Source organism: Pteropus medius, unplaced genomic scaffold (genome assembly GCF_902729225.1).
Source record: "Pteropus medius unplaced genomic scaffold, Ma_sr-lr_union100, whole genome shotgun sequence".
NCBI lineage: Eukaryota > Metazoa > Chordata > Mammalia > Chiroptera > Pteropodidae > Pteropus > Pteropus medius.
Genome location: NW_024349802.1, coordinates 648,391 through 660,728, shown reverse-complemented (window position 1 = coordinate 660,728; position 12,338 = coordinate 648,391). Strand labels below are relative to the sequence as shown.

Below are 12,338 nucleotides of genomic sequence, written 5' to 3'. Positions count from 1 at the left end.
GGCCCAGCAGGCAAAGCCGAGCCTGATGAAACAGAACCGGCTGCTCAGAGCACTTCGAACACCTCCCAGAAAATAACTGGCCATTCTGAAACCCGTGAAACTGATCTAGAGATGCTAAGTGTCCTTATTTTCAACTTTCTATAAAGCAGACTTCAAGTTTTAAACAATTTGATGACTTGTTTCTTTCTTGATGTAGGAGAACACTAGTAACTGGAACACCGTCAGGCGTAACTTACCGCATTTCACCCGGGGTATAAAACAGGAAAACCAAAATAGGACAAAACTCTTTTATTGTCCTTTATTTGAAAAACATTTACTTCCTCTGGGCGGAAGGCATTACAAGTTCACGTTCAGAGACCTTCCCCGATTCCCTCCACTCATGGCTACAACAGATCGTTCAAAAAAATATATAAAAACCAAAACACTTTCAGAGATCAAAGGTGAAATGGAAGCGCCAGGCAGCGTGGACGGCTGGGACTCTGGGCCTGAGGGGCTCTGGATCCAGAAACGGGCGGAGGCGCTGGTCATCTGTCCCTGAGCAGCAAAGGATCTAAAGCGCCCCAGGGGGAGTGGACAATGACAGCCAAGAGCACCCTGTAAAGTCAGGGCTGGAACGAGCCATCTTTTTTACAAGGGGATTTTTATTTTAAAATCTGTGTAAAATTCTCCAGTGGCTTCTGTGGCGGGGACTTTTGGTTGCCCGCTCAGTAACTAGTCGCTCCCTTTCCTCAGTCCTAACAGGACCCCAACTTACTTTCAGGTATGGTGATGGCCTCCGTGGGGTGTGGCAACTAGGCTAGGCCGGACCACTTCACTAGAATTCTCCTTCCTGCAGGTGTCCTAACTGGGCCACGAGAGGCATTTTGCGTGGGACGGGGAAAGCCCTGACGTTTTTACACTTGGAAGGGCAGGGCAGGGGTCCAGGTGTGGCTGCCGCTCATCTCACTGGTGGGGGCCGGCGTGCAGCCTTCGGCTTGCCCCACTCCTGGGCCAGGCGTGTCCTCCTGTGAGGACCGGTGCCCACTTCTCCTGCAGGACATGCGTGTGACCAGTCCATCCTGTGGGTTCCAGCAGGTTTGTGGCAGGTTCGGTTGTCCCCACTTGGCCTCCAACTCCTCCTGACGGCCGCTATGCGCCCTTGGAGCTGCGGCGTGGGGCCTGACGGACGCCCGGCCCCGCTGGCCGGAGCCCACGCTCGTCCGCTTCCCCTCCGGCTGCGCGAGGCGCGCGCGAAGCGACCCTGGCCGCGGACATCTGACAGCAACTGCGGGGGGATTCCGGGAAGGACGCCTCCTTGTGACGAAAGGAGAGGGTGTTGTCGCTGCCGAGCCAGGTCGGCCACCGCAGGCGCGAAGTTAAACACGGGGCGGGAGGTGGGGGCTCCGCCCTAAAAGCGAACCTCCGCGCGAGTTCGGGCCGCTGTCCTCCACGGGGTCCGCGGCCTGTCGCAGGCCCACTCGCTCCCGCCACCCCCCGGACGTCCACCGTGACTCTCCGGGCTTCGGCACACACGCCCCCGTGTCCCTTACGCCCGACAACCTCTCTCGCCGTGTCGCCAACCGGCCGGAAGGGGAGGTCGCGGGGGGGCGGGGGCGGGGCGAGCCGGCGCGGCGGACCCGGCGGAGCGCGGCGGACCCGGCGATGCCCGCGCGCAGGCGTATCACACTCCGCGAGGCTTGGCGCCTGCGGGCCCCCGTACGGCGGGCGTCTCCATGGCGACGCGTGCGCCCGGCGGCCTCCATTGTTGGGCTGCGCGGCTCGGCGCCCGGCGCGCCGGCGTCCTGCTTCCCTGAGCGCCGCAGGTGAGGGCCGGGGCGCCGGGGCCCCGGGGCGCCGAGCTCGCGGGCCCGAGGACGGGCGGGCAGCGGGAGAAGGCGGTGCCCTGTCCGGTTGCTCCGGCCCGGATGGGGAAACCGAGGCAGGGCGCGCGGGGCGCCTGCAGCAGCCTCGGAGCCCGCCCCGCCCCGCTCCTCTTCGGCCCTGCCGTTTCGGTTCCTGTTCGCGGGTTTGCGGGACGCTGCGGCACCTCCGTCCTCCGTCGGTCCCTGACTCGCAGGGAAGGACCCGCCCGCGAAGGGCCCCTCCGAGCGCAGGCCGCCTGGGGTCGCACTGTGGGTTCGTCCCCACTGTTAGTCGCTTGACCTTTGGGCAGTTCCTGAGCCAACCCAGACCTCACACTGCTCACCCCTGAAACGGGAAGGCAGGGTCTGGACGCTCACACGCACCGGTCCCGGGCCGCGGCGTGGGTCGTGGTAACGCCCGTGAACTGTAAACCTACCCCGGGGGGCCGTCGCTGCTGCGTGCGTTGCTGGGGACCACGCGTGGGAATACCCTCAGCCAGTGGCGTTTTGATGAGCAGCAGCTCCTGGACTTTGTGTTGAGCCAAAGCGTTGCTGAACGACTAAAAGTCAGGGCTCTGTTTTGACAGTTTTCCCAGCGCCTAACTTAGGGCTCCCCAGAGCCGGGGCTGCCCACTGAGCCGGAACGGAGAAACTGGCAGGATCCTGGTGGCAGGGAGCTCAGGTGCAGTGGAAGTGGCGCGACCACAGTGGAAGCGAGGAATAGCGCAAATTTCGGGGCGCCCCGTCCCATTTTGTGGAAGGAGCGCCTTGCTTTGCCGGCTTTGGACAGTTCTGTTCTGTTTTCGCCCCTGAAACAGCCGTTCCCATTCTGCGTTTTCTGGGAGTTGGAAGTGAGATCTCGGATCTCCGTGCTACAGAGCGAGGAGCAGAACGTTTGAATCTGCACTTTCGTGTATCCTCAGGATTTTCGTTGTTGTTGTTTTTACAAATTTAAAAGTCAAATTTATACCGTTTATTAAAAACGATGGTTTTGTAAGCAGGCGAGGTCGTTGCACATCTGCACTGTAGCTGGCCCGTCCCACTGCGAACATGTCACTGTTTCTACTTGTTGCCCTGTCCCCTCCCCATCTCTAGGTGACTCCAGACCACGGAGGATGAGCGCTGGCTTCGCAGGATTGCTTCCTCCTGGCTGACAGATGGAGGGAGACGCCCCGGGGGCTGCCGGCGAGGGAGACGGCTCGGGCCCGGCCAGGAGCACGCCGGCCACGCCGGCCTCCCCGGCCGAGGACATCCGCGGGAGGATTAACGGGGTCCTCTGTTCTGCCTCCCCGATTCTGGACCTGAGTCAGAGTGGTCTTCGCCATTTAGGAGAGATCTTTCGAATTCCCACGCTCAAAGTAAGTGGGCGTTGCTCAGTGTCGTATGCATGCTGGGTGGGGTAAATGAGCACTTCATCCCCAGGCGTCTCTCAGGAGAGAGAAATTCTAGAACGAGATAGAGGAGGGTCTCAGGGTCTCATGCGCTGCTCACAACAAATGAGAAATTCAGGTGTGGGGCCAGCCACTGGAATATCTCGGAGAGTCAGATGCCAATGTCCTCTAGGAAGCCCTAAGCACTGAAAAGCTTGTGGGGATGCCACTGCCAAACTCACCCTTGGTCTCGTATTTGAAGCACAAACCCCCTAAAAAACCCAGGCAACATTGGAACGGTGAACTGTGTTTCTTACCCGCGCTTTGCTGGCGTCATATGCCGATTTCACCCAGTGCCTGGGGCCTTCGCCAGGCGAGGCCCTGCCTGCTCGTAGTCTAGCGAGTTTGTCTCGTCGCCCGTGGTTTCTAGAATGAGGTTCCGTCAGAGAGCTTTGGCGTGCGGCGGTGAGGGTGCGACCAGGAGCGTTCTCCCTGCCTCGGTCACAGCGTCCCCGTCAACCCCACGTGTCTTCCGCTGGGAGACATGATGAGAGTTGCGATCAGGATTCAGCGACAACGCATAGGAAGTGCACTGTCCACAGCATGCACACGCGTGACACGTGGCACCGCTCAGGTGTCGGTCGGCGTTTCTGGGCGCTTCTACGAAAGCCGTGTACTTCGGTTTCGAAGCGGCTGCTTGTTTACTGGCTCTGGCTCACTGTGGCGGGCCACGTACCGGGTTTCTGCTGTCTGGGCCGGCACTGGTCTTGCTGTTTCCTTCCTCTGTGTCAGCCTCTGGGAGTGAATCACCAGGTCATCAGGGCTCCTGTGTCACTTGTGATGAAGCAGACGCCCTCACTTCTGAACAAGGCACCGACGGGGTTCATGTTGGCGTTTGTGCACAGACGAAGAAGGAGGAAACCCCAAAATCCCCCTTTGGGCTTAATAAACTCTATAACTATTTAAGCTTTTCAGAAAACAGGCATAAATTTTATAAACTTCATGACCATGGCAACAAATCACTGAGCGCGGCGACTCCTCAGAGCTGTGAGCTCTTTGGGGTCACGGGTGCCCCTCTGGTAACCCTGGGACATGGGAGGGCCGCGTCTTCACCTGGTCTCACGGGGCTGGCGAGGAGGGCAGGCTGTGTGAACCGGCTCAGAGGGGAGCAGTGCCGGCTCCTCTCCAAACTTCCTCTTTGCTGGCTTTTCGGGGGACCCACGGCTTCCCGGCCGAGTGCCACACCCAGCCGTCCCTGGACGGAAAGCGAGGCCTGAGGAGCTGCAGCCCGCACGGCAGCCGGGGCCCCGGTCGAGGGCACACACTGCGCCTCTGCAGCCGCCGCGCCACTTCCCAGAGACCGCCAGCGCCGGCGGGGGCCACGGTGCCGTCCCAGCGCTGAGGGCTCGTCTTCCGCGCACTTGGGGAGAGCGTCTCCTAGTGAGTGTGGCTCGGGTTTCCACTGGGACTCGTGAAGGGACTTGGAAGATGGCGTCGGAGGTAGAGTGGGGGTCGTGAGTTTGGGACGGGAAAGGGGCAGCATGGTGTCACTTCTCTGTGGCCCGTGGGTCTTTCATAGGAGGAGCAGCGTGGTCACGATGGCTGACGCTTGCCGAGCTGGTGCTCCTGCGTGCCGAGCACCGCTCACTTCGTGCTCCCTGGGGGGTGGTGCCACCCATTATGCTCCCTGGGGGGTGGTGCCACCCATTATAGGGGAGGACGTGGGAGCACAAGGAGGTTTGGGACCTTGCTCAGGGTCACTCCGCTGTGGGCTTCGAGCCTGGGTTTGAACTCGCGAAGGCTGGCTTCAGGCCAGTGCGCCGAATACCCGCCCTGAGCCACCTTGGTGACAGTCCCCGAGCTTGTCTGCGTGTGGCGTGTGGCGTAACCTAAGTGTGTATAACAGCATCATCCTGCCGTGGTGTGAGTGACACAGACGTGCGCCTCGTGGGACTGTGCTTCTGTCCTCTGCCGCTTACTGTCACGTCCCCTTCGTGACGGTGGCTTCAGCTACCCCTGAGTCGATGGTCCAGCCCTCGGACTGTTGATTAGGGGCTCCCCTCGTGTGGCGGTGGCAGTGGTCGTGGGTGACGCTACAGCCGGCTGCCGTCTGCATGCACCTCAGTTACCTCCTGACGCTGCATCCCTGGGCCACACGTGGCTCTTGCTGCTCGGTCCCTGGGGGTGTTGCCACGGGCAGCGGGGAACATGGGAAGCCCAGGGGCAGAAGACCAATATGAGAAACCGTGGGTGCGAGCTTGGTGCACAGGGCGTTTGTGGACAGCGCGTGCCATGGTTCCGCCCCCAGCGTCGGTGCATAGGGACAGCGGCCCCTGCCCCGGAGCGGGGTCCTGGCGCTTTGCTCATCGGCCCCGCGCCTGCCGTTTAAAGCACGTGGGGGTGGACACCACGCTTTCCTCTTAGCCCAGCGTGCTTGCAGTGGCCGGTCGCCCTGGACGCCCCGTAGGCTGACGTGCGCGCTTGTCTCTGCTCTGAAGCAGCTGCACCTGCAGAGGAACGCCCTCCGCGCCCTCCCCGCCGACTTCTTCCAGCTGCTGCCCAACCTCACCTGGCTGGACCTTCGGCACAACAGGGTCACGGCGCTTCCTCCCGGGATCGGCGCCCACCGGTGAGTCACGTCCCCGTGTGTCCAGACTGGAGGCAGCCCCCGCCCGACGTGTCCGTGTGCCTGTCCCCTGCTGCTCAGCTTCCTTTCCCCGGGGGAATCGTGACTTCAGAAGAGAAGCGTTCAGTGGTTTAGAGCCGGCCGAGGGGTGCGGTGGCCGGGGGTGCGGCTGCATGGGAATGTGGTTGGCCAGGGCACGCCGGGCCCCAGGGAGAGCCAGTGGCCACAGTGCCTTTGCTAGGCCGGCTGTGCGGGCTGCGCAGCAGCTGGGCCTGGCTAGGACGCTGCTCGCGTGAAGCTGCCTGAGGGCTGGAACCCGCCTGGCAGGTCACAGGCGGGCAGCTCTGCTCCGTGGGCTGCGTGCGCCCGCGTCAGCTCCTGGTAAATCACAGATAGTCCCCCACTGGGAAGAGTGGGGTGCGCCGTCCCGTGCGCTCCTCCCCTCTGACCGCAGCGGCCCCAGCGGCCCCAGCGCCTCCACCCACTTCTCGGGTGCGTGCCATGCCCCCTCTTCCCCCTCCCCAGAGCCGGGGTCAGCTGGCACCCTCACTCGGGAGGCACACCGCCGTGGGGTCCCCCTGCCTTCAGCCTTGGTGTCAGGGCATCCGAGAGCACCTGCAGAGGCCGAGGTGGGCGTGTGCTCGGTGGCGAGGGCCAGCCAGGCCAGTGTGGTGGCACGCGGGAGGGGCCGAGTGGTAAGGGATGCGTTTAAGAGGGTTGGCTAAGCTTATGGGCCCAGCTGCAACTTTGGATTTCACTTTGAAAGGATTCAAACAGGTTGGGTGGGATTTGACCTTGCTCTAAGGTCACACGGGGACCAGGGTGGAGCAGGGGGCCAGTTAGGGGCCTTGTGGCCCATCATGCAGGAGGCGGCTCCAGGAAGGGCCTACAAGGTGGAACCGTGCACTGGAGAGCTGCCGGGCTTCGGGGCAGACGTGGGCGGGGGAGGAGAGAGGTGTCCGGGCAACCCCCATTCTCACACGAGTGGCTGCGTCTGCAGAGAGGCACCCGTGTCTGCAGGTGGCTGCTGGGAAACCACCTGTGCAGGGGCCTGGACTGTAGCTCACAGCTTTTAACAGCATTTGCTAAAAGCGAACATTCTGTCCCATGTCATAGGAAGGGGAAATCTCTCCGATTCATTGGTGCCTTTCCAGGCCCTTCAAGGAGGCGGCGAGTCCTTGGTGTGCCGGTCCCCCCAGCAGGGCGAAAGCAGACCAGGGACCCTTCTCCCAGAGCCGTGGGCCGGCGAGGTCTGCAGACCAGGTTGCCTGCGAGAGGGTGCTCCTGGCCACACAGAACAGCGTCCTCAGCCCCAACCAGGGCTCGGCACAGCGGCCGGGGCTGGTCTGCCAGCTGGGCGTGTGACAAGGGGCTGAGCGTACTCTGCGTCTGCTTCCACTTCATGCCTTACAGCTCGACCTAGAGTCCTCGAGTCCCCTGGGCTTGTGGTTCGGGGTGGCCTGGGAAGGCTTTGTTCTCCACAAGATCCCCATCTTCTGTGTTTAGGGTAATTTAGTGCCTTTTGTCCATAAATTGTTTTAGCATTTTACACCGTTCTGGGGAGTAATTGTTACTCAAAGCTTTCAAATATACTGATAACTATTCCCATAAACACTATTTTTTCTTCTAAAATAAGTACACAGTTCTGAAATTTTGGAATCTGGTTTTGCCAGTCGAGGCCAGCTGCTTAGTGTTGTCTAAGATATAATTTTGCATGTGATTTATAACCCATCGTGTCATTAAAATTAGAGCAGCCTGCTGAAGACCCAAACACATTAATTAGAAATTTTAAGTAATTATGGGCTTATTAAAAGCCTTAAACTTTCCAAAAAGCCTGATTAAAACAATGCCAGCGTTGGTGTCTCCCTTCTCGGTGTCGGAGGCGTGAGCTCGCTGGCAGAGCGGCAGGGTCTCCAGCGTGCGTCGGCCGCCGGGCCTCCTCGCGGGCAGCTCCAGGTCCGCCGACAGGTTGTGTGTCCGCTGGCAAGTCAGCGGAAGCAGATGGTCGGTGGATCACAGGCAGCAATTAAGGATCGACGTTCGTAAACTTGTCGCTGGACGTGTGCACGAGGGTACCGCGATGCCCCAACACCCCCTGCGGAGGCGCGGCAGTGGGCGCTGGTCCTCAGCCGGGCTGGTTCGCTGGGGATGCTGCGGCTGTCACAGCTTGGGGAGATACTGGCATCTAGCGGGGAAAGGCTGGGATGCTGCTACGTACCCCACAGAGCCTGGGACAGCCTCCAGCAGAGGCTTGCCTGGTCCTGGATGGCAGCAGCGCCAGCTGGGAGCCGGGCCCGAGCATCGAGACAGACCGTGCGTGTGTCACTGCGTCTGAGCTGAGTCGCCCCTTAAAGAGACGACAAATGAAGAAACTTGGCCGTCTGTTTCAGAGATGGCCATTTGATTTTCTGCTTTTTAAGTGCTGTATTTTTTGTTTTGTTTTAAAGGTATTTGAAAACTTTGCTTTTAGAGAGAAACCCTATCAAAACGTTGCCTGTGGAGCTGGGTGAGTGTTAATAAAATACAAGTTGGTTTTAAGCTGCAGTCTGGAGCCACGGGCAGCTGCCGCGGAATCACCAGGCATGGCCCTGAGGGGCTCGCTGGCCCTTGGGGTCCCCCGCCGCAGCCCCCTGCTGGCTCCTCCCTGCCATGTCCAGCCTCTCGTACCCACCTGCCCTGCCCGTGTCTGCTCGTGGGGCAGGTGCGGTCGGATCTGCCCTTGTCCAGTCTCTGCCTGAAGTCAGTCCCAGCGTCCAGTTCGTCACACTCAGTGGAGTTATCGATGCGAGTGGATGTCGCTGTGTCGCTCTAGTTTGTTTTCTGTTCACCTCATTTTTTTCCTCCATTTCTGCTTTCCAGTTGGATGCTGTTTATACTTCCAGAAGTTAATTTTTTTTACTATTTAGCTCTACCTTTTACGTTCCTGTAATGGTGTAACAGTTGCTCTCGGTCTTACGGCATACGTCCATGGAGTTGGCACTGTCCCAGGTCACAGAAAATGTCGTGACCTATAGCCACACGCAGCCCCCCACCGCTCCCCGTCCTGTGCTTGTCCCGCGTGTCGCGTCTGCGCCTGGCCAGACCCACAGCTCAGTGTCCCAGGTTCCTATGCTTCTCTTCTCCCTTTTGCCTGCGTGTTAGACCTTTCGTTATTGTCCACCAGTCACTGAGCTTTTGCACATTAAAAAAACCATTTTTCTCTTCTTCAGAGGAAATAGATAAATATCTACAAGTCCGTGAGTCTTTTTTTCCTGTTACTTCCAACGGGCTGTGAAAATCATCTAGTAAATTTTTTTCCAGATATTGTTTTCGGTCTTAGAATTTTCATGTTTTAAAAAATAGCCTCTAATTTTCTGCTCCGCGTTCTTTTTTTAATTTGGTACAAACGCCTTTTCCGTCACGCCCTTGGGCGGACGTGTAATAGCTGTGTGTGTTCGCTTGGGCTGCATAACAAGCTACCACAGACAGCAGTCGAAGCAACAGAAACTAATGTCCTCAGCATGTGAAGCCTGGAGGCCCACAGTCGAGGTGTCTCAGGTTGGGAGCTGCCGGGGCCCGTCTCCTGGCTTGTGGACGGCCGCCTTCTCGCCGTGCTCCCGTGGCCTTTGCTCGGTGAGCGGCCCTGCCACCTCGTCCTGTTGTGCGACGATGCTTCTCGCCTGAGCCTGACCGCCTCGTCTTGACCGCCTCTCCAAAGTCTTGTCTCTGAGTACAGTCACAGCACGAGGTACTAGGGGTCCGGGCATCAAATCAATGTGAGACTCTGAGGAGACACCGTTCGACCCATGACACCTCGCCCAAGTGCTCGTCTGCTAATCTGGGTGGCCTCGGCGTTGGGCCCTGTCGCTTGCCTTTTTTGGATATGGGCTCTGTTTTCCTCTTCACACGTCCAGTGACCTTGGATCGTGTGCTGGGCGTTGTGAGGGGTACGTTGTGGAGGTCCTGAGTTCTGTCATACTCCTCCGTAGAGCACTGGTTTTTCAAAAGTCGGTAGCTGCGTGGGCGCGGCGGGCGCGGGCCCTCCCCCCACACCTCGCAGTGCGGTTTGCATTCGGCCCGTGCTGAACTGCTATTTGGTTTTTTAATAATTTCTATTTTATTGACATTTTTTATTCGTTGAGTCGTTTTGGTGTATTTCCCATAATGATTTCTTTGCGCATGTTTGTAACGATGGCTTTTAAGTTTTTATCTGCTGCGTCCAACACCTGGGTCGTCTGGAGGCAGCGTCTGTCCTCTTCGTGCGTCTTGAGTGCGAGGCACGTTCACTTTTCTTTGTGCGCCCGAGTTTGCTGCTGCTGTTGATGATGGGTGTTTTAGGTAACACAGCAGCTTCGTATCATGATTTTTACCTGAGAACTGCCGTTGCTGCTTCTGTTTGTTTTATTTATTTTTTTATTTTTTAAAATTTATTTGTATCCAGCCTGGTCTGAATCTTTGGAGTTCGTTTCCCCTGCAGAGGTTTTTTTTTTGTTTTGTTTCGTGTTTTGGTTTTGTTTTGTTTTTTAAGCAAATCTCAGACGTCTGTCATATCAGTTTACTCAGAATCCTCAGTGGGATTTTTTTCCCTAACGTGCAAACAGCCCCTGTCGTCTCCTCCCCGTTTTATTCACACAGAGTGTGTAAAGCGCTGGTGGCTTCTTCCCCGCAGGGGGCGTGGCCACGCTGACCGCGTTGAGCCTGAGGCACTGCCCGCTGGAGTTCCCGCCGCCGCCCGTGGTGCAGCAGGGGCTGGGCGCCGTGCTGGCCTTCCTGCGGTTCTGTGCGGTGCAGCGCGCCCCCTCAGGAGAGCCGGCTCTGCCAGGTTGGTGGGACAGTCATCCTCACGGTGACAGACAGCCTGGGGACCAAGGCTCACGCCCTCTAGCACCGGGGCCAGGGAGCCTGTCTGCTCGCCGACGGCGAGCTGAGCTGCGTCCGCTCCTGCGAGCTCCTCTCCTGGGCTTGCACCTCGGGGCCCCGTGCGGCGCCCGTGCGCGGGGCTGGAGAAAAGTTCGCTGGGACGCGTCGGGGAAGCAGCCCCCAACCCACGTGCCGTCAGGCATCGCCTGTCCCTTAGACGGCGCTTCCCATTTTGTAATCCATTCCTCTCTGAAAACGTCGCCCCGAGGGTGCAGCAGGCTGGCATGTCTCACACTGGCAGCACAGTGTCCTGTGCATCTGTGTACCGTGTCTTATGTGGCACCAGCACGGGTCACACTTGGCCGCCTGTGGGCCCAGCAGGAGACCAGGCCCCGGGGTCATGCGGGGCCTGCGCAGTAATGGCAGCCCTGGACATCAGGGCATTGACCTGTCTCCTGCTCCGAGCCGTCCTCCCGGACGTTGTGTTTAGAGAAAGGCTTTTTGCCCCAGTGCCTAACGGGACCTGGCAGACAGTGGATGAATGCAGCTTGGGTCAATTACCTCTCAAATTACTTAGCTAGAACTAGAGATAAAAGTGTTTGCAAGTCAACAAATTATTGCCAGACAAAAACAACGGGCACGCGGGCTAAAAATTAAGAGAGAGAGATACCGAAAGATCTGGGGAGGGAGCAGAACAGCGGCTTTGGGGCTCCGGGCCGGGCCGGGCCGGGCCGGGCCGTAGCTGTGCTGTGCCTGTGCGCGTGGGCAGGGGCCACCCGCGAGTCCGCCCACCGAGACGGCCTCGCTCTGCTCTCGCAGCCCTTCCGGCCCTGACAGGGGGAAAGCGGAGCCACCGGCCACCTCTGCTGCTGGGCGGGCCCCAGGAGAGCAGGCCCGCAGGAGGCGCCCACTCGCCAGAGCCCAGGGGCACCACGGGCCACCTCCCGCCCGCGGAGACGCTGGACCTGAGCGCGCCCCGCCCGTCCGCTGAGCCCCCGGAGGAGTGGCCCAGCACCGAGGAGATCAGGCGCTTCTGGACGCTGAGGCAGGAGATCGTGGGGCTGGAGCAGGCGAAGATTCTCACAAACCAGCTGCTGGCGGCGGAGCTGCCCCCAAACCTCAGGGAGGCGCTGCACACCCAGAAGGCCGCACGCCCCGTCCTCCCACGCGTCCTCAGGTGCGCCAGGCCCGGGCGCCTGCCTCGGTCTCTGCCGAGCTCAAGAGCCTCTGCGAGCGTCCTGTCAAACTCCTGGTCACCACGCTCCCGCCGCTGACTACGCGGCACTCCCAGCCCGGTGTGGGGCTGGCCGCCTCGAACAGCGGCCCCAAGGAGGAGGTTGCACGAGAGGGAAAGCCAGGACCGTCTGTGTGTCTGTGTGCACGTGTTTGTGACATGTCTGTGTGCATGTGTGTGTGCATGTGTGTGAGATGTATAGCATGTGTGCGCAGTACGTTTGCACATGCATATGTGCATAGGGCATGCATGTGCATGTGCGGTATGTCTGTGCATGCATGTGATAATGTGCACACATGGTGTGTGTGGTTGTGTATGCATATGTGGTATGTCCGCGTGCATGTGTACTGTGTATGTGGTGTATGCATGTGTGGTGTGTGTGCTGTGTTGTCCGCACGTGTGGCATGTGCGTGCATGTGTGCTGGTGT

At 59.4% G+C, this 12,338-nt stretch overlaps 1 protein-coding gene and 1 long non-coding RNA gene across 2 annotated transcripts in view; one reads left to right on the top strand and one right to left on the bottom strand.

Annotated features, from left to right (window-relative positions):
• Window positions 1–273: 273 nt before the first annotated feature.
• On the bottom strand, window positions 274–1,592 carry LOC120581234 (uncharacterized). Its single transcript, XR_005647177.1, has 2 exons — window positions 1,400–1,592; window positions 274–1,293 (listed from the first exon to the last, which is right to left on the bottom strand). It is a non-coding gene; the product is annotated as an uncharacterized LOC120581234 (long non-coding RNA).
• Window positions 1,593–3,055: 1,463 nt separating this feature from the next.
• Window positions 3,056–12,338, top strand: part of LRRC27 (leucine rich repeat containing 27) — a 24,282-nt gene continuing 14,999 nt past the window's right edge. The window contains exons 1-4 of the mRNA XM_039835967.1: window positions 3,056–3,199; window positions 5,636–5,840; window positions 6,363–6,466; window positions 6,954–7,940. Of these exons, the coding sequence (XP_039691901.1) occupies window positions 7,918–7,940 (23 nt within the window). The 5' untranslated portion in view covers window positions 3,056–3,199; window positions 5,636–5,840; window positions 6,363–6,466; window positions 6,954–7,917. The remainder of the gene's footprint in view (window positions 3,200–5,635; window positions 5,841–6,362; window positions 6,467–6,953; window positions 7,941–12,338) is intronic.